This window comes from Ambystoma mexicanum, chromosome 11 (genome assembly GCF_040938575.1).
Source record: "Ambystoma mexicanum isolate Mex_15411 chromosome 11, UKY_AmexF1_1, whole genome shotgun sequence".
Lineage (NCBI taxonomy): Eukaryota > Metazoa > Chordata > Amphibia > Caudata > Ambystomatidae > Ambystoma > Ambystoma mexicanum.
The window spans coordinates 1,176,045,199-1,176,072,789 of NC_090934.1; the positions used below are offsets into that span (position 1 = coordinate 1,176,045,199).

At 44.4% G+C, this 27,591-nt stretch overlaps 1 protein-coding gene across 4 annotated transcripts in view; it reads left to right on the plus strand.

The window, feature by feature from the left end:
• The window catches only part of VPS13C (vacuolar protein sorting 13 homolog C), a 5,236,720-nt gene that overhangs the window by 3,356,772 nt on the left and 1,852,357 nt on the right, over nucleotides 1-27,591 (plus strand). For all 4 annotated transcript variants that reach the window (XM_069624493.1, XM_069624490.1, XM_069624491.1 and 1 more), the window contains 2 exons: nucleotides 1,653-1,813; nucleotides 26,620-26,741. In XM_069624493.1, coding sequence (XP_069480594.1) covers nucleotides 1,653-1,813; nucleotides 26,620-26,741 — 283 coding nt within the window. The remainder of the gene's footprint in view (nucleotides 1-1,652; nucleotides 1,814-26,619; nucleotides 26,742-27,591) is intronic.

Here is a 27,591-nt window from a genome sequence, read left to right on the forward strand (position 1 = left end):
AGAAGTATCTTGAAGCTTTGTCTTTAACTGAGTTTCAACAATTCTTTACAGCTCAGGGTACCCTTCCCTAAGTCTTATATACACAAATGGTAGTTTTCCTTTTGACACAATACCAAGCTTCCTTGTTAATATATAAGGGTTCTCTGGTCTTGACGCAGTTGTTAGATCAAATGGTCCACCCATTAAAGGTCAGGCAATCGGGAACCTGCATTCGCTTTAAGCAGTTCATTATGCAACATTTAGGAGTTCTCTGGTCTGGCGCAGTTGATGGATCGCAACCAGGAACTTCAAGTTCTCTTTGAATAGTTCAATATTCAGCTACACAAGTGGTTTCTCAAATGCAGCTCCACAACTTCAGTAAACAAGTGGTTTCTCAAATGCAGCTCCACAAAAAGCACTTTCTCAGTCTTGACTTCAACTGTGCTTCCTTCAGCACAAGCCGGCCTCTGTGCTCAGCTCTGCCTTCGCTCCACGTCAGCACCTGCTGCCCACCTTCACTTACGAGAGTTCCCTGTCCTGCACGTTCAACAGGCAGGACTCCTGAGATCTTTGTCGTGTCTCTTCGCCTTGGCTTCTCACTCTTAGGCACGGCCCTGGATATTAAAATAATCTCTTCCCAAGCTTCCCAGATCTTTCCTACTTCAGCTGCTGCTTCCTCTTCCCCTGCTACTTTCATATGCTTCTGCATTCCACTTTGTATACACCTGTGATCCTTCAATGGGCTGCATGTGTGTTCCATCCATCAATGTTGCCTGCCTCTGATTAAAAGGACATGCCTGACCTTTGGGCAACTCCTTCGTCACAGTACCAAAGTGGTGAGAGTAAGTGCTGTCCATTATTCCCAGTTGCTTCTTCCATGTTTCAGTATCAGAGTGGGAAAATGTATAATGTTCCTTACTCTCAGTTTTTTCTTCCTCGTCTTAGTGTTGTCAGGTACCCCAAGAGGGGAATAAAGGGGAACTGCTCTACAATGACCCACAAAGTTCGGGGGATGGTTAGGTTGGTGGTCACTAGCATAAAGAGGTTACTGTGTTTTGTCCCAAGGTACCTCATCCCCAATCCTTCTCCTCCTCTTTCTAACACCTCTGGGGTGATAATATCTCCTGTCCTTCTCAGGGACAAGAGAACATGGTGAACAATATCCCATAACACTTCTGGGATAGGGGTGCCCTCCTGCAAGGAGGGTGTGGAATGCATAGTATTACCTAACGGCAACCCACTTGCAATGACAAAGGACCTCCCATCCAGGTGGTCCTCCCTCGCTTGTCCACCCTCAGTGGTAGGATCCAAAAGCCATGGCCTTTCCCTGGCCACCTGTATAGAGGATCCAAGGGGAGTAGATGTGAGAACGCCCTGTGGTTTCTCACACCATCGTAACTGTTGGATTGGATGAGATTAGGGGGGATAGAAAAGGCAAAAATAAATAGATTGTGCATTTAAAATGACTATAACATTTTGATATCAATTCAGTAAAGAGAAACAAAAAGAATTTTAGCATCACCCTAACATGCCTGAGACAAGATAATATTGAAGGTACAATTTGTGGGTCACCTAAAAGGAATTTAACCCAATTCTGTATTTTACACTGCAAGTTGCATCACCTTGCATTGATGGCTGACTGTTTTACTGGCTTTTTTTATATCTATTCACAGTACCACATGGATACACAGAGGTGGCTAACATCCCTATTGCGAAACCTGGACGGCGGCTCTACAATGTCCGTAACCCGATGGCTGAATACTCTGACTCCATTCTTACACAGATCGATACGACAGAAGGAAATAAGGTCATCACAGTCCGTTCTCCTCTGCAGGTGAATTTGATTTTGCGTAAATTGCTGTACTGATATTTGTGTTGCATGCCTTTCACCAACAGATTACTCGTCTTTTGAAATAGCTCCATGCTGAAAGATTACCATGTGTACTGTATTGAGCATCATTGCACTCCCATGCCATCACAGTGCAATGGTCCAAAAGATTGGTAGAAGGGACGTTATATAGCACCAGACATTACAGTAATTGCGATTACATGACATTCGAACCCAGTGACCTACTGAACGTGGTGTTCCTTGAATTTTGACCCTGATGACATCATAGGAAGTTAAATGACTGATGTGAAAAAAAACTACAATGAGCATACATTATAAAATAACAAATAGTTGCTAAAGAAAACCACATGGTATTTTAGTTACAAACCATGTTTTCAGTCAGTTACTGCCTTAATATGCCATGAATGATGTCCTGATATTCCTGGGGCATTTGATATGCCAGTACAGACTCTTAGGACAAGTAATTGATATCTTATCCCAATTATAGCCTCACATGCCAGCTGTAGTAATAAAATGCAAGGTACACTCTCCAATGCTGACATATGCCCCACTACTGCAATTTCTTGGCATTTTAAGGCTAATGCCAGTTATAGTTATCTTATGTAAAGTACATCCTCACAGATCCTTGTCCAGGTGCTGTCGTCTCATTCCAAATGCAGTGACCAATGCCTAAGCACACTGCCATTTAATGCCAAGTATTTAATCATATGTAAGGTACAGCTTCACAGACCAGGTGCTGCCATTATAGCTAGGCCATCACTTCTGGTCCACTGCTGATGCCCAAACAGTGCCATTGTGGGGCAGCTCAAGCCATCTATGTCGTGTATAGTCCTCAGATGTGGGGTATATCCTATCATCATGTGACAAGTGTGGCCTCAAATGCGTCAATAATATCATGCCATTGCAGCCAAAGCCTTGTAACCCTGGTATTGTTAACATATGCAAGGTACTCAGCCACAGATGTGCAGATATAGCTATCATATGCTACCCGCAATCTCAAATTCTCAAACACTGCCATTTTCTGATTGTCATTGCCTCACATCTCTGAAATGTCATCATATGTAAGGTACACCCTCAGATGTCCAGGTTCTGCCTTCAGATCCCAAGTGCAGGCTCAAATGCCATATTATGCCTAACATGATTAAATACAACAATCCTATGTCAGGCAGAGGATCAAAGGCCACCTATAGTTATCATAAGCTACATTCTAATGGATTGTGTCCTCCCACAGATTCCTCATCTTTGATATATTATCCTGATTTCAGCTTTGGAAAACTTTTTTGACAGCAGAGGGTGCCAATGCGTTGAGTCGAAGTCCCTCAGCGCCTTCCATCCCTGCGCTTGGAAGTGACGTTTGTATAAAATAGCATGCACTGAGCCCGCTGCCTCAGTACTGGTTTTTCCACATCACAGCATGCTTCGAACAATTTGATTTTCCTCTGCAAATCTCTATTGCATAGTTTACGAAATCTTCGAGTATGTCTACTCCGAAGACAGATTTCAAGAGGTGTGCGAACTATGATTTGAAGATGTCGAACACAATTCCGCGCAGAATATGCCTCTGGTGCCTTGGCGAGGAGCATAAGGTTGAAATTTGTGCGTCGTTGGAGAGAAAGGCTAAGATCACGCTAGGTCAGTCAGGATCTAAGTCTTCCGTATTCACTCCTTCGAAAAGGTTGTCCGAAAGACAGAAGTTTGAAGTATAAGTCCCCTCACAAATCAGAAAAGCCCTCTAAACACTTTAAGCACTCGAGGTCCAGTAGCGACTTGCAGCCCTCTTCATCAATGTCTTCTCAACGTCAATCCAAGAAGAGACGCTATTGCTCGTCATCCTCAAAATTCTCACCTGACCGAAAGAAGATATGTTTCCCTCATAAATTTGCTTTTAAAGCAGATTGGGAAGAAATTCCATTTTCAAATGATGGCGGTGTTCTCGAAGGTGGCCCCTTCAGGTCCCTCGAAAGAGCCAAAAAGGCGTACATTAATGAAGAGTTGGTAAAACAGATATTGGCTATGGCTGCAACCCTGTCGGGGCACAATAACCAGAGCACAATGATGACTGCACCCGCTTTGGCTGCACCTTCCTAGCTCTACGCAGCATGACCAACCTTTTGTATGCTTTTCCTGGAATAGTTGTGGATTAGCCAACTTTAATAGATGGTGGGGTACAGTGGACGCTAAAGCTTATCCTGCTGTTATACTACTCCAGGAAACCATGCACGTAAACCATTTTAACTTGGAAGGATATGACTGCTATACTCACCCTGCGATAAGAGGGGAGAAGGGCCGACCATCAGGAGGACTGGCAATCCTTGTTCACAATGCTTGTAGATTTATTACGAAATGTACATACAGGGATGACTCTGTATTAGCCGTTGAATTAACCCTAGACACATTAAGCAAAAACTCTTTTTTAATTATGTGTCTATACTGGAACAGGAGTAAGACAACGTTTATTGCAGCTTGCGAGAAACTTAATGCAATTCTAGTAGATGCATTTTCTCGCCATACACATTTGGGAGTTGTGGTTGGTGGTGACTTTAATTCCTCCTGTCTGTATGATGATAAGTATAAGGGGCAAAATCTATTAAATACTGATCAAACTATAAAGAATGGTAAACAATGGGTTGACTTCTTCCAAAATTGGGACATTCAGGTAGTCCCCATTGATGAAAAAGGTCCTGTTCATACATGGTCAAGAGGAGATCTGGGTTCACACATTGATCATTTTTTTCAATCCTCGTCCCTACAGAATTCCCATGACCGAGTTAATATAAAAAAATTGGGCTTCAGTGATCATTATGCAATTTCTTTGAAAGTGAATATAGATAGTTGGTTCTTTGAAGCCAGTAAGATATTGACGTTAGTTGAAAATGATCGTGTGGGCCTTTCTGTAAGATGGAATCCATCTATATGTCATCAGTTGACAATGAGAATGAAAACCGACCCGGTGATGAACAGGGTTGTGAATGACTTATGTTATGATCCAAGCAGTGTTGACACATTATTGGCTAAAAGGATTGAATATCATCTTTCTTCCATGTTACCGAAAAAAAATGTGATCGTGCATCAAAAACATCATTTACATGTCTTCAATATTGAAATGTTTCGTTTAAAGAAGGATAAGAATTATAAGATTCGACAACTTGCGAAATTGGTACTTGAACCGCACGATTATTATTATTTAAAAAATAATATTCTTTATAAATATAAAACTGCGGTGAAAAATTTAAAAATAAAATTATATCTAGAAGACAACCGGAATATGATGCATAATCTGCTCAAGAGTGACACACGGAAAATATGGTCAATATTGAGGACATTGAATGCCTGCAATGATGGCCCATTGGAAAATGGTATATCAGCAGATGCATGGATTTATTTCATTCGAACTAAATATGATATGCCAAATCAATTCTTACCCTATTCCACACTGGACATGGTTAAGGATATACCCACAACTTCACCATGGAGACACGATGACATATCCAGGGCTATCATGAAACTAAATCCCTCACGGGCTACTGGCCCTGATGGCATTCCTGCATGTCTTTACAGATCTGATAATGACCTATGGGCAACAATATTAAAGTATAGATTCGATGCCATTTTCCTTTTACAAAAAATCCCAAAATCATGGTGTTCGGCCATTATCATTCCTATTCATAAAAAAGGTCCTATTGATGACCCTCTTAATTTCAGACCTATTGCCTTAACGGATTCTTCTTCTAAGGTCTTCTGTTTGCTAATTCTTGAAGAACTTCAGGAATTCATGATTAAGAACTCCATATTGTCAAAATATCAAACCGGGTTTAGATGTCGTATGGGTTGTTCACTAAATGCCACACTATTATCCCATATTCAATTGAACTCAAAACACCAACATTCAGGAGCTGTTTATATTGCAGCGTTAGATTTAAGCTCTGCATTTGACACAGTATTGCGTGATATACTATGGGTTAAGATGCTAGCGATGGGTTTTCCACGTCATTTGGTAGCGCTCATTATCTTACTACATTCACATACCAGTTACAGAGTACGATTAAATAAGGAGGGTGCTCTTACTGAACCTATCCCATCTAAAATTGGGTTGAAACAGGGCTGCACATTGGCGGCTGTCTTATTTAACCTATATATATGTGATGTAGAGGATTGTTGGGCTAATGAAATTATCTACCCGATTAAGCTAGGATGTCTTAAAATCAATTATATTGGCTTTGCGGATGATATCTTAATTTTGGATAAAACCCCCTTTGGTCTACAAAATAAGATTAATGCGTTTAATAACTTTGCTGTCTCTCATAATTTAAGAATAAATCATTCTAAATCATCGATTATTGTATTATGTGATGGGAGAAAAAAACAGTGCTCTTATAATTGGTCGATTGATGGAAAACATATCGAAATAGCATCTGAGATCAAATATCTGGGTTATCCTCTGACAGATGATTTTTCCAAATCCTGGTGGCGGGAAAAAATACACACTAGAACCAAACCATTGATATCTCAAATGCGTATAATTATGGCAAAATATTGTGAATTTTCACTTTTGCCTATTATACAGTTTTATCTCCTAAAAATTGAACCAATAATTATTTACCTAACTGACATATGCCTATATGAGGTCGATGATATATTGGATACAGTTCAAGGGACAATATGGAAAAAGGTACTTGGCTTGCCTCTTGCTGTACCGAATGACATTGTCCGACATGAATTAGGCCTCTTACCACTATCTGCCAAAAGAAACCTGCGATTGTTGAACAATTATGCTAAAATACTTGACCCGCCAAGTAATTCTCTTTATGAAGATCTAAAAAATCTGCTGGAAATAGGGAATGTGAGATCAATAAATGACTATGCGGAAAAAATGAATGATTTAATGTCAATACTGGGAATTCTAAAAGAAGATTTAATATTGGGTCTACCAAGTTGTAAACGAAAATTGCACTTGTTTTATTGGTGCTGTCAAGCAGACAGAATAGGGTGTTATAGTTCTTATTATGAATATGCCCAGTATAGAAGAAAGTGGGGGGAGAGGTTGAAATATATTGCACAGTTTCCATCCTCTGTTGCTCGAAGGTTCTATCTTCGTTTCAAACTTAACTTGTATCATACTAATGAAAAGTTATATCAATGGGGGAAATGTGATGTAAAGTTCATGTCTGGCTCATGTCGATTTTGCAATAATTCAAAGGTTTTGGAGACTTTAAAACATCTAGTAATATATTGCACATTTTTTGAAGATTTACGTCAAGACAGGTTTGCTAATTTTTTGGATTCTGGTATAATCTTATCTCGTGAAGTACTATGGCAAAAATGTATGAATGGCAATAGTGACAAACTTATTATTAGACTAACACAGATCTTAACAAATATTGATATTAAATTAAATGAACTAAATTGTGATATGTAAAAAGAGAAGGGGAGCAGAATGCATATAAGCTCTAAAGGATATTAATTGTTTTAAATTATTGTTATATATGTGTAACAGTAGTTGCATGAAACTTGCTGATTACTGTTTAATGTGTGACTCTTTTCAAACTGTTTTTACTATATGATAAATTATGTACCAAATTTGTAAAGGTTTTTTTACCATATACAAATAAAATAAAAAAAAAAAAAAAATAAATAAAAAAAAAGGCTAGAGAGCCCATTGTGCCTCATAAGACTGAAAAGGAGTCATTGAAAGCAATGTCTTGTACGTCTCAAATCCCGGGTCGAAAGCCGAAGGTTTCTCGAGTGGTGTCGACAGTGTTGTCGTCACGAAAAACATTGAAGCAACTGGCTTCCTCTTCTTCCCTATCGAAGGAATTTATATCGACATCTTAGACGTCAAAGCAATCAATGTCTTCCTGCGACCCATCGACATGTTTTAAACCTTTGTCGAAAAATGACTTTAAGTCTATAGGATCCATTTTTTGAGGTGGAAGAAAATGCGGATGATTATCTACGCTTTGGTTTTCCCCCTTTGTCCCGTAGGAACTCATTTCTGAGGAATCCAGACTGCAGAATTTAACTGTGTGCTTGGGCGATCCCAGTGGGCTCAACACTTCACCCGATGTGGACTTTGCCACTACGGACCCGGCTGGCCACACTAGTGCAGCGATGTGTTACGATAGGTTCACGATGAATAAGGTATTTGAGAACCTAGGGTGGGGTCATCCTGTCAAGGATATAGAACAGGATGATCTTACTGACATCCTGAACAAAGGACCCCCTAAGAAACCTATTCTGCCTTTCTTTTCTGCCTTGAAGAATAACATCCTTGAAAATTGGCAAAAGCCAAGATACCACTCCTGCTACTAGCAAGGAGCTGGTCAAAAAGTACAAAACATCATCCATTGACCCGGATTGCTTCTCTAGGCACCCTACCCCTGAATGCTTGGATGTGCAAGCAGCTACCTCTACCTCCAAAGAAGCTGCCTACCCAACAATCCCTTGTGACAGGGATGATGAGAAATATGATGTGTTGGGGAAGAGGGTGTTTTCAGCTACAAGCATGTGTGATGAATTCGATGGAGTCATCACTGTTTTCCCGACTGTGACCTCCTCCCATATGATATGATATATGATATCATATGATATTTTATTTGCATCACGCTCATACACAAATGTTTCAGAGAGCGACGAGGGAAAGGAGGGGAACAAGGAAGGACAAGAACAACAATCTTACTAGGCCCAGTGACATTAAGAACGTGCGAGTGCAGGGGAGAGGGAAGGGGGACAAGTGCAAGGGGGAGGGCAGGAGTAGAAAGGGCAGAGCAAGGGATAAAACGGCAACTGGAAGTGCAGCCAGAAGGTGGCAAGTGCAAGGTTAAGGCACAAACAAGGGGGGGTCCAATAAGTGCAGGTAAGGGGACTGTAGGGTTGCAGATACAGACCCAAGTGCAAGGGTTGCCAGGAGGCAGTATGGGTGTGTGGCTAGGGCAGGCAGGGACCTTGGCCCAGAATCAGAAGGGTAATCAGGTGCCTGGTGCCGAGGCAGACATATCAGCAGGGGAGAGGAAGAGCAAAGGCAGAAGCACAGAGGAAGGTCTTGAGGTGCTTCCGGAACCGAAGATGGTTCTCCTCAAGTTTCAGAGAGGCAGGGAGGCTGTTCCAGAGGGAGGCCGCAGCTGAGGAAAGAGATCTACCCCCAACCTGTTTCTTGGAGAAGCGACTGACCCGAAGGTGAAGGAGCAAAGAGCTCGAGTAGGAAGGTATTTACGGAGGGAGAGTTGAAGGTAATGTGGACCCAGGCCCCAGAAAACCTTGTGGACAATGCAGAGGGTCTTGAATGTTTATCCTTGCAGCCACTGGGAGCCAATGAAGAGATTTGAGGGCTGGAGAGATATGATCCCAGGGCTTGAAGCCAAGGACAAGTCGCACAGTCCTGTTCTGGATGAGTTGCAGAGGGCGGAGACTAGAAGCAGGCCGATTTAGAGCAAGTCTGTTGCAGTAGTCCAGCCTAGAGAGAACAAGAGCTCTAGAGACAGTGAGCTTCTGGGGGAAGGAGAGGAAAGGAAGAATACCTCTGAGGAGGTGCAGTTGGTAGTTTGACTTCTTAGCGATATCAGAGATGTGAGGAGAAAAGGAGAGTGTGGAGTCAAAGATGACCCTGAGGTTCTTAGCTTCACATTTGGGAGCAGGAAGAGGGCCAAGGGAAGCCAGCCAGAGAGTGGCAGGAAAGGAGGGTGCAGGTGTGCCAATGAGGAGAATCTCGGTCTTAAGGCATTAAGGCAGAGATCATTGGCGGCACACCACTCCTGGATAGCAGACAGACAGTCGCAGATGAGAGAAGGAGAAGAGGAGGCAGAGGGAAGCCTGAAAACGAGCTGAGTGTCATCCGCATGGCACTGAAAGTTGGAGCAGAGAGCGGCAATGCGGTGGGCGAGAGGTGCCAGGTGTTGCTTGAAAAGCCAGGGAGAGAGGTTACACTATGGGGAACACCAGGGGTAGAGAGTGAGATAGAGGAAAGTTAGGACCCAAGTTGGACCTCAGAGGGTTGATCAGAGCAGAAAGAGGTCAGCCAGACCAGAGCCTGATCAGTGATACCCAGCTTATCATGGAGATGGTTGAGCAGGATGGCATGGTTGACCGTGTCAAAGACAGAAGAGAGATCGAGTAGGATGAGGACAGAAGGGATGTTAGAGTCAAGGCTGGAGAGCATGACCAGGGGATGGCAGCTGTTACTGGATCCTGCCCATGGGGGCTGCTATATGAGTGAGGATCACATTGGGGGACACAAGCTCCGGGGAGATATCATGACTTAATCGGATGAAACATTGTATCCTTCCATTTTCCCTTGAGCCTAACCCTCCCATAACTGATACCTTTATGTATATCGTCATACGTCTCCTCTTCCACCTATGAAGGGTATTAAAAACCTTTTCCCAAGACGGAAGAAGGCTTTATTGAATACTGATCCGAAATAAAGCAAGTAGGGTTGAATACTGATTAGATTGAAAGCGATTTGGTGCAATTCCCTGATGAAAAGGAACTGTGTAACTTTAGAAAAACAAGCATTGGCAAGTGCCACAAGAATATAAGGAACTGTGTAAATTGAAGGAACAAGCAGTGGCTAAAGCCCTGAGAAATTTGAAAGTTCAACAAGTAAATGGTGGAAAACAAGCAGTGACAAAGAATCAACAGGATGTGAAATGAAAATAAGTCAGTACCACTGTGAAGCTGAAACAGTGGCAGTGTGCATGTGAAGAAGAAACAGCAGGTAAGGTAAGTTGGTTGTGTGACCTGTGATTGGTGGATCATGTGGTCTGACAACTGAGCCTAGACTAAGCACACCCACTTAAGGAAAAGCTAGTATTTGAATTAAAAAGCAAAGCTTGTGTGATCTGAAATTACGGAGCTGAACTCTAGGAAACTGGTGACAGGCAACCAAGCCAGAAGAGCTGGCAAGTATCCCATGGTTTGTATTGTTTTGGAACATTGAGAGACTTGAAAGTTTGTGGAAGGGAACCCATCTCTTTCTGTAATGTGAACTATCTTGAATCTTGGGGAACGGAAATCCCCTTTTCCAATCAAAAGCTGGAAGAAGCTCTGAACTTTTATTTGAACACTTCTTATTTTGATGCTGACGTTGCTACATATTTATACAATTGGATGTGAGGGCAAGTATAGGTTTTGGACACATACAGACATTTGCTTTGGACTTCCTGACACAGTATCATTATTTTAATTTAGGTAGGGAAATCCAACCTTGGCATAGGGCAAGTTAGGCTTTTTTCCAACCCACTTTTGATTTAATAAAAGTTATAGCCTAAGCTTTATTCAGTTGTCTGTGTCTACTTCATGATGCCTTCTCACCACATACAAATCATCCAGTACTGACTTGCCCTTGAAAACCATTAAGAATATCTACCCAGGTTTATCGTGCAAATTGACAAGAATGGACTTCCTTTCCTATAATTACCAAAATACTGTGATAAGGAAGAGGAACCGAGTAATGCAGAGCGAACGAGGCCACAAGCACAAGGAGTGCTCTAGCTGTTGTGTGCACACACCTGTGGTTGGGAAATTTATAAAGCAGAAGCAGAAAGTCGAGGTGTGCTACTGGTGGGAGACAGCTGCGCCTCTCCGTGCGGACCAGGAGACTGAAGTGCTGGGACCAGTGATGTGAAGCCGACCGGGTCGAGAGCCAAGAAGAAAGAAGCTGCCATGGGAGAGGACATGCTGCGGGTCACCAGAAGCCGACAATAGACTCCTGGCCATTTGCAGGTGTCGAATGGCAGCATCTAACTTACTGGAGCCTAAAACGAAGCAGACATGCCCGCCAGAAGCCACGTAAGACGGGAAAGCAGAGAGAAGGCGGTCGCGAGAAAGAAAGTATTGAGACTGTCCCCGGCTGACCGCACTGAGTCCACCCACAGAAAGCGGGGACTGAGGGGCGTATCAGTGGCCACACCAAATGCAAGTAATTGTGAATAAAAAACTAAGAGAGAAGGAGCGAGAGAGCTAATTGTCAAAAGGGGAAATTAACTGAGACTAAAAACCTTCCAAGTTTGTCAGTGTATTCATTGCAAGTGTATGGGAAACCCAGACAGTATACTATATTAAGCAGGTAATTTATCAAATAAAGTAAACATGCAAGTCTGGAAGAGGGAATAAGGCCAGTATGAGAAGAGGTCCTGGTGGGATCATATGCCAGGCAGCTACACGTGTGTGATTACAAGGAGCCCTGGCAGGAGAGTATACCAGGCAGTTGCAAGAAAGTACAGAAGTTAAAGAGGTCCTGAGACAACTATATCAGGACTAGAAAAAAGGATTGTCTTAACTGCTCTCATGAACACCTGTGAAGAACTGCTTGCAAATCTTGGCTAACTCTTCTGCTGTTCTCATTCTCCTTGACCTCTCTTCTGCCTTTGACATGGTCAACCATTATTTCCTCATAAAGCGGCTCCAAGATACTCTTGGCATCTCAGACAGGGCACTGGACTGGTTGACATCTTTCCTCTCTGACCGCCCCTCTCCGGTTCTACAGGGCTCCTTCTCCTCCACCACCCTCTCTGCGTGTGGTATTCCCCAGAGCTCTATCCTCTTGCTCTTCAATATGTACCTTGCACCTCTTGCCCATGAGATCTCTGCCTTCTCGTCTCATTTCCAGTGTTACACAAATGACACACAGCTCTTCCTCAAGTTCCCCTCTTCCTCCTCCTCTATCATCCCGGACTGCCTGTCTGCTATCCAGTCCCAATGATCTCTTTCTTAATGCCAGTAAGACTGAGATTTTTCCTATCAGGACACTAATTCCCTGTTTCTCTTCTGCTTTCTGGCCACCCTCTTTGGGCTCTCCTCCTCCTTCCACTGCAGCCCGAAACGTTGGTGTCATCCTCGACTTCTCGCTCTCCTTCACTTCTCACATCTTGGACCTTCCCAAGAAGGCCAACTTTTAACTTTATCTCCTTAGAGGCACTCTCCCTTTCCTCCCCTTCCCCCAGAAACTCAGTCTTACTAGAGCTCTGGTCCTCTCCAGGCTGGATTATTGCAACCTCTTTCTCAACCTACCTCTTTCTTCCCTGCGCCCTCTTCAACTAATCCAAAATAGGGCTGCAAGACTTATTGTTGGCCTCAAACCCAGGGACCGTATCTCTCCAGCCCGAAAAGCTCTCCACTGTCTCCCGATGGCCACAAGGAGCAAATTCAAGACCCTTTGCATCATCCATAAGGCTGCCTGGGACCACCCTACCTGCATCTCTCTCTCACTAAATACGCTCCGTCCAGATCTCTTCCCTCTTCTAGCTCCATCTCTCTGCTGGTCAAACGCTGCTCCAAGCAGACAGCTGGGGGCAGATCTCTCTCTTCGGTTGGCTCCCTCCTCTGGAACAGTCTCCCTCTCCTCTGTCTTGAACCGGATCACTTCAAGTTCCTCAAACAACTCAAGATCTTTATCTTCCCCTCCTCCTTCTCTTTCTCCTTCCCTTGCTAACACCTCCACTGCCGCTAAGTTTGGTGGCCCAGCCCCTCAAGAACACAATGGGGTCCTGGCCACTTACCCAAATGCCATCAGCCTCCACCACCCACTTCCTGCACTGCCCTCTGGGCCACACCTGCTAGTTGGGTTGTCTCAGCCCTGCATTTACTTGATGGGCGCTAGCCCTCCCTCTTGGCTTGGGATGCCTCCATCCTTGCACTTACCTTGCCTCCCCAACAGACACCTCTGTGGACCCTTTCAAACTTACACCCTACCCCTCTCCCTTCCTTTTCCCTGTACTTTTTCGTTCTGAATGTCACACAGCATAGTAGGACCGCTGTTTGTTTCTTATTTATTCATTTTTATTTCCATTGTATTTGCTCCCTTGTTCCCTTCCTTCTCCTTGTGGCGCTTTGAAACACTGTCTTGTTGTATAAGCACCATATAAATAACCAATAAATAAATAAACCAAAATAGGAGGAGCAAAAACCTGACGGGAGAACATACCAGGTATCCTAAGAAAGACAAAGTAGAAAACCAGGCAGTTTGTGTGTATCAGTGTTGTTGCTGGACGAGAAAGTCACAAGGACCGGCTGCCGGTGAAAATATCAGAAATTGAAGAGGAATCCAAGGGAAGGGAGCCACCCTTTGGAGCAAGGATCCTTATCCCTGAAGAACTTTTGTGTTGGAGTCATTCATTCTTCCTTTGTGAACACTTTTCTAAACCACCCACGGCCAAAGGCATTACCATTTTCACCCTAGAATGTCGTGTATTAGTTTGTGAGGGTCAGAATAGAACTTTGGACCCTGGACAGTTTTGTTCTGGACATTCTGACAGACAGATCCTTAGTTTTTGATTTAGGTAGGGAAACTCCTCTTAGAGCAGGGGCGGAGAGGCATTTTCCCAACCCCTTTTACTTTCAATAAAGGTCTTTGACCAAAAACATGGCTCACTTACATCTGAGTTCCCAACTCCTCACACATGACTATGAAACCCATTAATGCTTCTTGCGCTTGCCTAAATACACCTATATTTTGTGGGATGTTGTCTCCCATGCAGCTGAACATGTCCCCGGAAATGAGAGAACGTTTCCTTAATAACATTCAAGATGACAAGGAAGCAGCATGCCAGTCCCTCCAGTCAGGGTTGGATGCTTTGGATTCTGTGGGACGTTCCATGGCTCCTAGCACAGTCGCAAGGTGGTTTGCGTTGCTCCGTAAATCATGCTTCACTCCTGATATGCAATCTGTAATGTAGGGCATGCCTTTTGATGAGTCACACTTTTTGGGAGTTAAAGCTGATGAGAGCCTTGAGAAGTTGCAGGCGTCCAAGGCGGCTGCAAAATCCTTGGGGGCAGCTATTCGCTAGCCTCAGCAACAGCAGGCGTCCTCTCACAGTAGGTTAGGATGTTCATTTTACACCTTGGGCGATTGCTCTCTGCCCCTTTGATCTCCCTCGGACGTGCTTGGATCATTCTTCCAACTTGGGCCTCCCTCCATCGGGTTCACTACGGCCTTTCAAATGCAGTTTGCAACTTCACTGCGGACAACCCTCGGCTGGGTTTACTCTGGTCTTAACAGTGTTCACAGGTGTATTACATTTCACCCAACTCACAGGCATCCCTCAAACCGGATTTCACGTTTACCAAATATACAGTTCACTTTACGTTCTCACGATGCAGGATTCACTTCCCTTATCTTTCTCTTGGTAATGGGTCAGAGACTTTCGAGTGTACAAGGAATTTGATGTGACCCCTGTAGGACAACTCCGACACATCATGCCGCCCTTTCCTAGGGCCTTCTTGTACTTGCAGTTCATCAAAAAAGGGGCCAGCGAGAGTCCTTCGAATGAGCACTCCAGCGGCGCCTGACCACTCTGCAGCTGGCCCTTTCCAGGCTATCCCAAAAGTTCAAAGACACACAAGTTCTTTGTTCTCAAGTTCTTGCGTTCATCTAGTGTTGCCGCTTGCAACATTGGGCTGGGTACAATTCGGTTCGTTATCAGTTTCCTCCAACTCATCAATTGTCGTGTCCGCTGGCTTGCTTTTGGAGTCAAGGACGGTACCACGGTAGCCAACGTGCCCCCCCGCCTGTGTTATCAATGCGCGTGGTCCCCACGCTGTTGTTCGCCAATCCTCCCCTCTTTTGCCCTGGTTCTTGGGCTGGGTTTTCTTTGTTTGATTTTCTTTATGTAATATATATGGTTCTGTTTGTACAATTATACTCTCAATCATGTACATGCAGCCTCAGTGGAAGAGCAGGAAGCTCGAAACAGGTGTCAGGCTGCAATGGTGTTGATTAAAACCAACTAATATACATAGGCCCTCATTACAACACCGGCGCTAAACCATGGCGCTATTATCACCATGGTTGGTGCCGGTGTTGTAAGGAGTCCGCCATGGGGAAATACCGCCCCATTCCAAGGTTGGCGAGGCAGTATTTCCCCATGGCCTTCCCCATTCCCATTTTTGCCCCATAGGGCTCAATGGGAATGGGGAAGGCGGCAATTACGGCACCGCAAATTGTGGTACCGTAATTGCCTGCGAGGTCCCTTTGCGGGTCCCTACTTTAACGGCTGGTCCAGACCAGCCGTTCAGGTTGGGTCCCGCAAAGGGACCTCGTAGTAAGGTGCTAAGTGGTTAACGGTGCCGCAGCCTTTTACGGCGCGTTAACCACTTAGCGCCAGGGTCGTAATGAGGCCCATAGCATCTGTGCTTTTTATTGCAATTGCGTGCGCAGTGTGAGAGCAAGCCCACTCTGTTAAAGTTATTGCATCTTTGTTTCAAAGTTTAATCAATCATCAGCAGTTCAACTTTACTTGCGCCTTTTACCATACATATTTCAAACAATGTTCGTTCCAGCGCTCGCCATACAATGTTGCCACTTGCAACCTTGGCTTCAACACAGACAGGTCTTGTATCGGTCTCCCCAACTAACCGGCTGTGTTGATTTCACTAACTTGGAGCCAAGGACAGTACCACAGCGGGTAATTCTCCCCACCTTGGTTCTTGACGCGGTAGTGCCCTGGATATCTCCAGCACACAATGCAGGATTCTTGAGCCTGTTTCCCTGGTCTTACGCTTTCCAATCTCGAGGGCTCATGAAAGCAACGATTCCTTGCCGAAAAGGTCAAGGGAACTTCCCTCCTTGCAATCCCTTTCTGTTTCACCATCTTTCTCCTCTTGTTAAACTGCCACGTTGGAACTGCTGTTTCCTCGTGTGCTTTGCCTCGCTCAGAGTGTACTCTCATGCTCGGCCTTTTATCAGTGTGGGGAAGCTTAATGGAAGTCAGGTGTGCGTGATGGTCAGTAATTGCCTGACCATTGTATTGGGACACGTCGGATATACAGCTCGGTGTTAGTCCATTTTCTCTCATAGAGGGCTGTCCGTGAGAAAGTGTTTGTGTTGTAAAGGTGAGTTCCTAAATATCCTACTTGGTAGGATGGGGTAAAGGTGTTGTAAGGAAGGGGATACCGTGTCTCACCATCCGGTGTCCCACTCTCTGAAGACCCCTCATCCAGGTGATCCTCCCTCACTTTTCCACCCCCAGCAACTGGATCCAAAGCAATGGCCATGTCCTGGCCACCTGGATGACATATCCCTGGGGACTAGTGGTTGAGACACCTTCTGGTTTCCCACACCGCTCTCACTGTACTGCACCAGCTGCTCCTCTCACTCAGTACCACGACTGTCTCAGTGAGCCTTGTTCGGTCCGTCACTGCGATCCCCGCACTGGCGCTCCCTCCGTACCTGCTGACCAGGTTCCCAGGATCGCACGGTCGATAACCTGCGCCGTTGGTGACTTTACTTTCTTTGCTGTGCAATATGCCCAATGGGGCCCACAGACACCCAACATAGCCGCAAGGCCACAGCGCTGAGCACCCTCCAATGCCACAAAGGCCTTGCGGTTTCCAAGGCAGTCCTGTATTCTGTGCGACACCCAGACTCCCGGATCGCAGCCCCACAGCGGTCTGGGTCTTCAGCCGTTAATACTGCCTAGTCAACTGGTCATGCACAGTGTGTAGCGAGCTGGCAGCCTCCTTCTCCAACCGTCCCATGCAGAGCTTTGAGAGGAAGCGGCCATCTTGGTCGCCAGCTCTCGATCACCCAAGTTTGCCTGTTGAATGTTTCCCAAATGTGAAGTGATATTAAGCCCCAAATATTTACCTGACCTTAAAGCCAATCTTAAAGGATCATTTTTCCCATTTCTTGTATTGTATCTCTGGGATTTATAGGTTTATAATTTCTGATTTATATTATATATTTTAATCTTAAAGTGAAAACTCTGCTAAATTTTTCATTTTCTTTCATTGCTCCCTTCAATGATTTAACATGGTCCATCATGGAAAGTATTACATTGTCTGCAGAGAAACTAATTGTATATTCTGTTTTCTCCATAGTTATCCCTGTCATTTTGACAGTGCTGCTTCCTCTCTTTGCAAATGGTCCCATTATCAAGGCAAACTGGATGGGAGACGAGGGATTCCCCTGCCTCGTTCCTCTACATAGTTTCATAGGTTTAGTGAGGGATCTGTTTAAACCTATTTTCGCTATGGGGTTTCTGTAGTTAACTATTATCGTATTCATGATATATGGACCAAATCCAAATAAATTCCGAACTTTTCCTAAGAATGCCCAATCCATCCTATTGAATGACACAGCCTCTAGAGGAAGCAATAGGGATGGATTAGACCCTGTGCTTGCTCTGGCTACTAATAATAGTACTCTTCTAGTGTAGCCGCTATTATCTCTGATTTCTATAAAGCCTAATGGATCATGGTTCACCAGGCCTTGCATACATTTTTCCAACTTGGTGTTTATGATCAGAGTATAGTTTGATTTCTAAGTACAAAAGAGAGATCAGCCTATATGAGGCACAATTGTATGCATCCTTTCCAGTTTATGGAATCGCAGTAAACAGGTGCTTCTTTAATAGACTGGGATATACTAACACCCTCTCGAAAACAATAAGATAATCTTTTCAATGCTTGAATGATTTGAGTCCATACGCTTATAAAATGCTGCCACCCAGTGTAGGCTGAGATATTTCACCATCTTTAAACCCTTAATAGCTTACAGGACCTTTCTATTGTCGAGTCCAGCCAGCTGTTGTACTTTTAAGACAATTTGGCAATGTCACTGAATTGAGATAATCATCCTGTGATGTCTTATCTGTCTCAGCCACAGAAAATGGAGTTTGATTTTTTTTTTTTAGCATTCAGTGTAAATACATACAAACTTTTGCTTTAAATTTCCCACCCTGCAAAGCCTGGCCAAGCCACATAATTTCCAAAGAGTCACTTTTCCCTGTCATTTACAATCTCTGTAAAGCATCCATGTATCTTCTTTGTAGCACTGGCCAGGCTTGCTGTCAATTTGTCTCTGGGTCAATCTTCTTCCGGACCAAATAGTATTTTTAACATCACTTCTAAGAAGGACACTAGTGCTCTAATTATCCTCTGATTAGGATCGTCATACATACACTGCTTCCCACCATGAGTTTGCATCAAGGTCACACACAGGGCTTAACATCTTGTGTAATAGATTTATTCTCTCCTTTTTTAGTTCTTGACAGAACAATAGGAGATGCCGTAGCGATTCTTCCTCTTGATTACATAGGCAGCAGATATTATCCTTTTCCAACCCATATTTTAGTAGATTCTGTTTCGTGCTTAGAATGTTGAGTCTAAATCGTAGGATCAGATCTCTATGTTTTGGATTTACACTCTTTATGAGATATGTCATTAAAATTCCAGGGTGAATTGTTATCCTCGTTGATAGGTTATGAGTTTTGGATATCGACTGTGCAGTTTCTATTTGGGCCCAGTCTACAGATAGCAGTAGCCTGTTTACCCTCCTTGGGTTATTGCAAAGGGTATTCATGTTTACTCCTATGTTGTGCAGGATCTCAGTGCATCTTTTTCTCCATTCAGTTAGTGGCCAAAAGGCAATTTTTTCATTTTCCTTCTTCATGATTATATATTGAGGAGGACATTCTGAACACCCCACTTTCCTAAATGTAGAGAGTGCTTTCCTAATGACTTGTACGTGCAGTGAGTGAAGGCCCAGTTCATGCCTAATCACACCTATTGGGACAGCATTTGGTATTCTCAGTACTCTTCGCCAAAACCTTGCATCAAGTTTATCCCATGTTTCCCACTGGATTCTTAAACCGGTGTCCCCTGCATAGGTTATTGTTGGCGTTACTTTTGCATTATAAAAATGTTTTTATCGTGAATTTGCAGAATTCTTTCTATAGTATTAATGCCTGCCCCGTCAGTTGGACCATTTTTAGTTGCAAATGCTCAATCCATGGTTTATCTCCCCAATCAGTGCTAATTATGGCACCTAGGTATTTTGTACTGGTCTTCATGGGAATAGATCTATTTCCAAGACACCATTTGTATGGTTTTTTCACCCTAGCTCGAGTCCTTTTGATTATTAAGATTTCTGATTTTTCTGCGTTTACCTTTTTGTTTTCTTATGCATATTTTTCAAGGGCTTCAAGCTTTTGCTGTAGACCCAATGCCGTGGTATCTAGCAGAATAAGGTCATCAGCGTATAATAGATGTCCAATGGCGTTCCCAGCTAGTCTCGGTGAGCATGTTCTTGGTGGCCCCATTCTCTTTATTGTCGAGAACATAAAAATAGTATAATACTGACGCCAGCGGACACCCTTGTTTTAAGCCATTAGTCGTGATTATGGGCTCACTCAGGATGCCCTTCTGGTCCAGGCGCACCTGAATGGAGGTACCGGTATTTAATGCTTTGATGGCCGACCCCAGATCTAATGGACAGCCCTTTTGCCTTAGTTTAGCCCACAGAATTTGACGGTTTACTCTGGAGTTTAACAATACTACTTAAATGCATCTCTTGTATGTTTATCTCCATTCTGCATTCCCTGATCATTGTATATTCTTTGGATGTAAGCTTTATTTTCCTTCGCCTATTAGCTAACATTCTTCCTGCTTTATTGCCCTGTTCATAAAATGTCTGTGTGATTCTCAACAGCACTTTTATGCCTTGTGTATCGGTTTACTTGTAGTGTATTTAGACTCCCCCTGAACTCCAACAATGACCAATATATCCTTGTACAGTGATTCCTTTCTTCCAATGCCTTAAGTAATATGTTGTCTTCTATTCTGCGGGTGCGTTTTAATGCAGTGGCTGCCACGATAAGACTGCCAATCACCACCGTCTTGTGTGTGTCCCAGTGAGCTCCCGACAAAGTATCCTACACCTATTTGTCATGAATTAATACTGAATTGTGATGTTCACATCTTCCCTTACTTCTTAACCCCTCAAAATAACTTCATCCTGTTTTTATTAACCTCTACTTACGGCATCTGCATTGGTTGATGAGATCAGTATTAAAGATGAATGGTCAGACAGTATGTATATGGATATTAGTACCTCCCACCGTACGTAGGATAGTTTGCACAGATATATAGTTTATCCTTCAATAGGACAGATGTGCAAATGAATAAAGGGTGTAGGCTCTTTTTCATTGTCTAAGTCCTAACTCCACACATTCCCTCTTTAGTTTTGCTATAGCTTCCCAAACAGTATAGATCTATATTGCGTAGGCTTATCCATCTTAATCTCCTTCACTAAATTCAAGTCTCCTGTAACAATGCAGTCCCCATCCGCAAACCCCACAATATAGGGAATGGCATCCTCCAATGGATTCCTCATCTTAAGATATTTACTAGCTGGTGCAGCCGGTATCAGAAACTTGTATAACCCAGCAGGGGCCTCATGTACCCTGGCATCAACCTCATCCCCTGATCTGTTCCTCGACTCGAAGTGATAACGCATCAAGGACAAATAGAGCGTATGATGCCCTGTGACCTCAGGCAATATTTTTCACATGCTCAGCATGCTGTTTCAGAACTTTTTCTCTCCCTGACAAATGTTTCCTGCGACACAACAGATAATCATCTGAGGTTTTGGAGTTCAAACTTTGCAAGAACTGCACTTCAGAGATGTCAATTACTGATCCTCATACACTTTGAATATGGTGTTTGGGGACGGGGCACAGCATATTGGTGTGCGTTTCCCGTGAGGCATGAACCCCAAGGTGCTCAGAGAGTTGGGTGGCCAAAACTTTGGTGGGTAGGCCACCAAAATCAAGAGAGACCACCGCCATTCATCGGAGGAGGGGAGGGCATAGGAACTACCTACACCATTCTAGGAAAAAGGAAGGGTGACAAAAAAGCCATACAAAATACCAAAACGATACCACAGGACAACAGGTAATTGGAATAGAGGAAAGACTGCAGGAAAACAGTTAAGACACAGACACACTCCTCAAACTGAATTGACAGCAAAATCCACCAGTACATACATAAAGCCACATGGAGATCAAGCAGCCTGAGTACTTGGCTGCTGCCTTGCAAACCGAGACTGAAAATGTGGTGGGGTTAAGAGGGATTCTGTGTAACTCAGCTCCTGGGGAAAAGACAGGCACAGATTTTCCTATTGTGTCAGCTGAATGCTGGAAACATTGGTAGAGTGGGAGGGGGGAGGGTGTTAGAACCAGGAAGAGAAAGGTATGTAAGGGGAACGAATGGAAGAAAGAGTGTGGAGAGGAGTGGAGAGGTCATGAGGTGTGGAGGTGGAACGAAAGACGGACCATGCAGAGGACAGACCGTGGAGCAGAGTGCTGAAGAAATGTTAGCAGACTTCAAGTAGGATACAGGTGAGCTATTGATTGTGAGAGAGAGTGGTAGCAGTTGTATGTAATGTGGTGGTGTGTGTATGTAAAAGGTGAGTGAGAGAGGGGGGAGAAATTCCAAGGTGGTAACAGACTTAGTGGTGCAGGCTGAGTGAAGCAGAGGTATGTATTTGGAAGAGATGGGCAGAACAAACGTGTTAAGATTAGGGTACAGAGGTGTAGGTAGGGGATTGTGTGTAGGAGTGTGGAGAAGATAGGAGTAGAGGGGAGAGCAGAATAGAGTGGTGTGAGTAGACTAGCGAAGGACTATGAGGCAAGAAAAATGGAGCGAGTGTAGATATTTGAAGGACAGGAGAGAGAGTGTGGGAAGACAACTGGAAGGAGTGAGACTGGACAGGAGGGGGGAGAATAGAAAAGAGAGAGTAGCAAGATTAGGGAGAGCATAGAAATTGAGCGACCGAGGGAGAGATTGAACCAGTACATGTGATATTAGGAATTTTCCCCATCAAACCACATTGACAACCCTGAGGTGTGGTAGGTTAGGGCATTTCTGCAGGGAGTCAGATAGAGAAGGCTGTTGCCTCTAGGCCCTCTCTAACAGCTAGCAGTAGATAGTAGGTTTAACCAAACTCTAATGGACAACCTGAGGAAATGGGAAGCCTACGCTTGCGAGGTGGGAAACTCACAAGAAGATGATAGAAGGATAGCAGCTGCCATCTCTTCAGCCACCCAGGGTGCAACAACCCTGTGAATTAACTTCCTGCCACAAAACCCCTGAAGTGTATGGGATTTTCCAGTTCAGCTCTGAATGGTCTTCTGACTCTTGGGCCTTACAGTTCATTCAACAGGATTACTGTGTTCCCTCCCTTCAGTGTCCTCCGGACCAACCTTCTCACACCTCTACCTTGCCTCTGGATCCCATCCACATGGTGGGAGTCCGTCAGCTTATCTCTAAGCCATTGGTAGAAGTTGTACCGTGCTTGGAATGAGGCCAGGTGTAGGATTCCACTTGATTTTCTGGTGATGAAGAAGAATGGAGGCGTGCGCCCGATACTGGAACTGAGGCTGCAGAATTTGAACCTGCCAAAGGACAAATTCATGATGGTTACTCTTGCCCTAATTCTTCAAGCCTCAACCTGCAGGACTGTTCACTGGCCATTCAGGATGCATACTTTCACATGCTCCTTCATCTGAAGCACATGAAGTACTTGTGGGCCAACATCACTGCCAGTTCTGAGTCCTCCCAATTGGCATTTCTTCAGCACCCGAGGTGTTGGCTATGGCGGCGGCTTGCTTCAGGAGGAAGGGCATTCATGTATTTGCCTACCTGGACGACTGACCTGGCGTTGGCACATCTGTTCTGAATGTGCAGTCTGATCCACAGCTAGGGCTTTGCCCTGAACTTCTAAAAGTCTCTGGTTTTGCCATTCCGGTCCCTCTGATTCATCAGGGTGTCTAGGACACTCTCCTGGGCTGGGCCTTCCCACCTGAAGGTGGAGTAGCTAACATTTCTCGGATGGTACATTTCCTTCAATCACATTGTCAAGCTTCTGCCTCTTCCTTCCTGGATCTGCTGGGTCTCATGGCCTCCTGCATTCAGGTGGTTCCGGAGGCCCATCTACGTAGGAGGTTGCTTCAGTGGCTGCTCAGTTGCCAGCTGTCACAATTTCAGGGACACATGTCAGAGCTTCTGCAGGAAGCGAGTCATGTGGCTAAGGACTTTGCATGGTGGTCCCTGAGGGACAACCTGCTATAGGATTTGTTTTATCAACCCTGGCCATAGCTGACAGTGGACGCTGATGGATGCCTGAGCGGTTGGGGTGCTTACTTGTCAGATCTGGCAGTGAGTGGACTGTAGTCTCCCTTTGAGTCATAGGAGCACATCAATTTATTGGAGTTGAGAGTGAACTGGCTGGCCCTGGTCACCTTCCTCTGCCATGTGAAAGGCCGACGTATGCTTGTCCTGATAGACAAAACAGTGTCCATGCACTACCTCTAACAAATGAGGTGTTGTGGCATCCTTGCTGATTTGCAGAGAAACAATGTGACTTTGGTGCTGAGCTCTGGAGAGAAGCATCTCCCTGACAGCTGCCCATCTTGCTGGAAGAGGGAATGTCATATAGGATACCTTGAGCAGATAGACTTCAGTTTCCTATGAGTGGGAGCTCTGCCATGAGGCTTTGGAGATTTTCTTCCATTGGGGAACTCCTTAAGTGGATCTCTTTACTTCCAATGTGAACAGGAAGTGCTAAATGTTCTGCTCCAGGGAATTTCCTTGTCCGGGAGCTCTGGGGGAGGTACAACCTCCTTCATGTGTTTCTGCCGATACTGGTCATTCTGCTGGTTCTCTGGAGGCTTTGCCTGTTCGGTTCCACATTGATTGTGATCGCTTCTGACTAAGGCCAGAGAACATGCTGTCTTCAGCAGAGAGTGGATCTGCTCTCCCTATCGGACGGGTGGGTACTCCATCCGCACATCAGCAGCCTGAGCCTTTATGCTTGGCTACTGAGCTGCTGATTTATAAGGAGTGGGACTTGCCGAACAGTGGGCCTCATTACGAGCTTACCGGCACCGTTGTTACTGGACCGGCAAACTACGAGTTGTGCTCGTGGGTGCTTTTCTGCCCGCCAGGTCTGACCTGGCGCGCAGACCGACACCCGCGAGCACAACTCGACGGATGCACCGGCACCATTTAAGAATGGTGCCGGTGCATCCACCGGCACCATTCAAGAATGGTGCCGGTGCATCCAATCTCCCCATTCCCATTGAACCCTATGAGTACCAGCACCCGGGAATGGGTAATTACCGGGTCTGCCGGGGTCAGAACACCCAAGTAATTGCCCATTGCCGGGTGCCGGTAATTTCACGAGTTTGGCGGCAGCCGTGCCGGTTTTACCGGCACGGCTACCGCCAAACATGTAACGGGGCCCAATGTCCCAGATGTGCTCCTTGAAGATGAGAGTGCAGCCATTAAGTCAATTTGGTGCCCAGAGAGGGATCTGGACTCTGTATTCTCTTATTTGTCCCTTGTCTTAGATTATTTGCTTTATTTGCAGATCAGCACTGGCAAGGGTTACCCAGCTGCTACGTCTGTGTTTAAGTGGTCTCCTTAGCAAGACTGTTTCTTCACAATCCCCACAGTTATGCAATCCTTACAGGGTTTTTGTAATCAGTTTCCTTCATGCCAGTTTGTGGTTCCGGCGTGGGAAATGAATTTGGTGTTGAAGTTTCTTATGGGTACTCCTATTGAGCCCCTATATTCTTGTTTCATTACATTGCTCACAGTTAAGGAGATTTTCCTCGTTGCCACCAATACCGCTAGAAGGATGAGTGAGCTCCAGTTGTTATCTATTAAATCTCCCTGATTGGCTTTCTCCAAGGGAAGGTGACTTTGAGAGTAAGACCGTCCTTTCTTCCGAAAGTGGTCTCTGATTTCCAACTCTCTCAAAAGTTCCATCTTCCTGCAATTTTTTTTCTGCCCCATCCTTCCAAAGCAGAGGAATTGTTCTATCGGCTGGACTTGGTTTGGGCTCTTAGCTACTACTTCTCTCAGAAGAGAAACGTTTGGAAAAGATAATCAGCTTTTTCGTTAGTTATGCTGGTGCCTTCACGGGTAGGGCTGTGACCAAACAGACCCTAACGAGGTGTATTATTCTCTGCCTCTCAGAATGCTATGTACTGGCTGGAAAGGTTGTGCCTGTAGGCCTCAGGGCTCATTCTTCTAGCGGAGTGATTGCCACCTAGGCACTGCATAGTGGATATCCTGTCGTGGGAATCTGCTAAGCGGTTATGTGGGCATGTTTGTGAAGCATTACGGCATTACTGCCTGGATTGCCTTTCGGATTAGGACAAACATTTTGGTGGAGTGGTCCAACAGGTTTAGGTGTTGTCCTTTGCTCTCTTCCCTCCTCCAGATCCACCTACTTCTGTGGGAGTCTGTCATAGATGAGGAATCTATGGGGAGTCTGTCATAGATGAGGAATCCATGGGATGAAGGAATCCATTAGAAGAGCAAATTACTTGCCTTTTGGTAGTGTTAGTTTTGATGGATATTCCTCCCACAGATTCTTCATCGCTCTTCCAGCCTACCCCTCTTGGGGGACTGCTAGTATAGCATTGATTCCATGATCCCTTGGTGTCGGAGTGCTAGGAAAAAAGGGAGGAACTGACGTCCCGGGGTCAGCGCCTCGATATAACCTGGCCCCAGACGTCATGCCAGGCACGGGTGAAGCTGATGCAGAGCTATGCAGCGCCCCCGTATCAGAAAATGTTCTGAAGAACAGGGATACCGCGAATACAATATCATAGATGAGAAATCCGTGGGAGAAACATCCATCAGAAAGAACATTACCAGGAGGTAAGTAACTTTTTAACATTGTACCAGACAGATTGAGGACAAAATAGGAGAGTGACCTGTGCCATTGATATGATATGATACGATAGGTTATTTCTAACATGCTTAATACCCAGAGGTTTCTATAAGCGCAGACCCGGGGATCGAACCTTTGTAGCTCTGTGTCGTCTTTCTTCCAAGGCGAGCACATTGCCGCTGAGCTAACCTCCCGGGACATTCTTTGACACGCTCTCAGGGTGTTAGGGCGCTAACATGTCTGAATGTTGGAGAAGCAAGAATGTCCAATTTAAAGCATTTTTTAAAATACCTGTATGTAATGTTTAGGTAATATGCTTATTACTCTTTAACAGATCAAGAATCATTTTGCCATCCCATTTATGATCTATAAATTTGTGATGAATGTGAAGCTACTGGAACCCATGGGTGTAGCAAAGCCAGAAGAGGAATTCCATGTGCCATTGGACTCATATAGGTAGAATTGGATTTACTTCTGTTATTACATGTATGATCACATACCTTGTACACATGTTTTGAATCCTATCCTTCCGTTAGTGACTTCCTATAGTGTTTCCTGCCATACAGCGTTTATCAATCTGGCTCTATATGCATAGAGCTCACATGCATCATTAGGCTTTTGTGTGCATTTTGGATGGAGTCTTCCCTCCTTTTCAAAAACAAATGAATGTATGTTTGTTATCAAGACACTAACAAAAGTCTCAATTCTGCTATTGTTTTCAAACATTTGTCATAGCATTGTCATAGCATTGACACTTTTTCGCTTCATTTTTTACCTTAAACCTGCAGATAGCATGTGTGCCTTTTTAATCCTTGTTATGTAGGGTATACAGCGATTAAAACAGCCATCATTTGGTCATTGTGGATTTGGTCAACTCATTAGGAGCAAGTCAACCATAAGTTAGTGTGCACGTTTGCCATCCGCTATATGCTCATTGAGGTTTGTGTGTAGCCATGTGTGCCGTAATTTATTTGTAAATATATCTGGGCTTGGACTGCCCGGAACACTACCAGCACTCACTCTAATCGTGTGAACATAAGGTTCTACAAATCTAAAAAAAAATTCAGAACAAAAGTTCTCAAATGTTCATATATACACAAAACATAATCTTTTTATTACAAAATCAGTTAAGAATCTCACATATTAATCATGTCCTTATTTGACCTAGAATCATTCAAAAAATATATTTCATAACAAAGATATTCTATCTCTTACAAACACCTATACAGAACGAAAAACACTTGTTAGTTCTCTTTTCGTATCACACACAGGTAATAAATCCTTTTTGTTGTTAATGGCACACCAA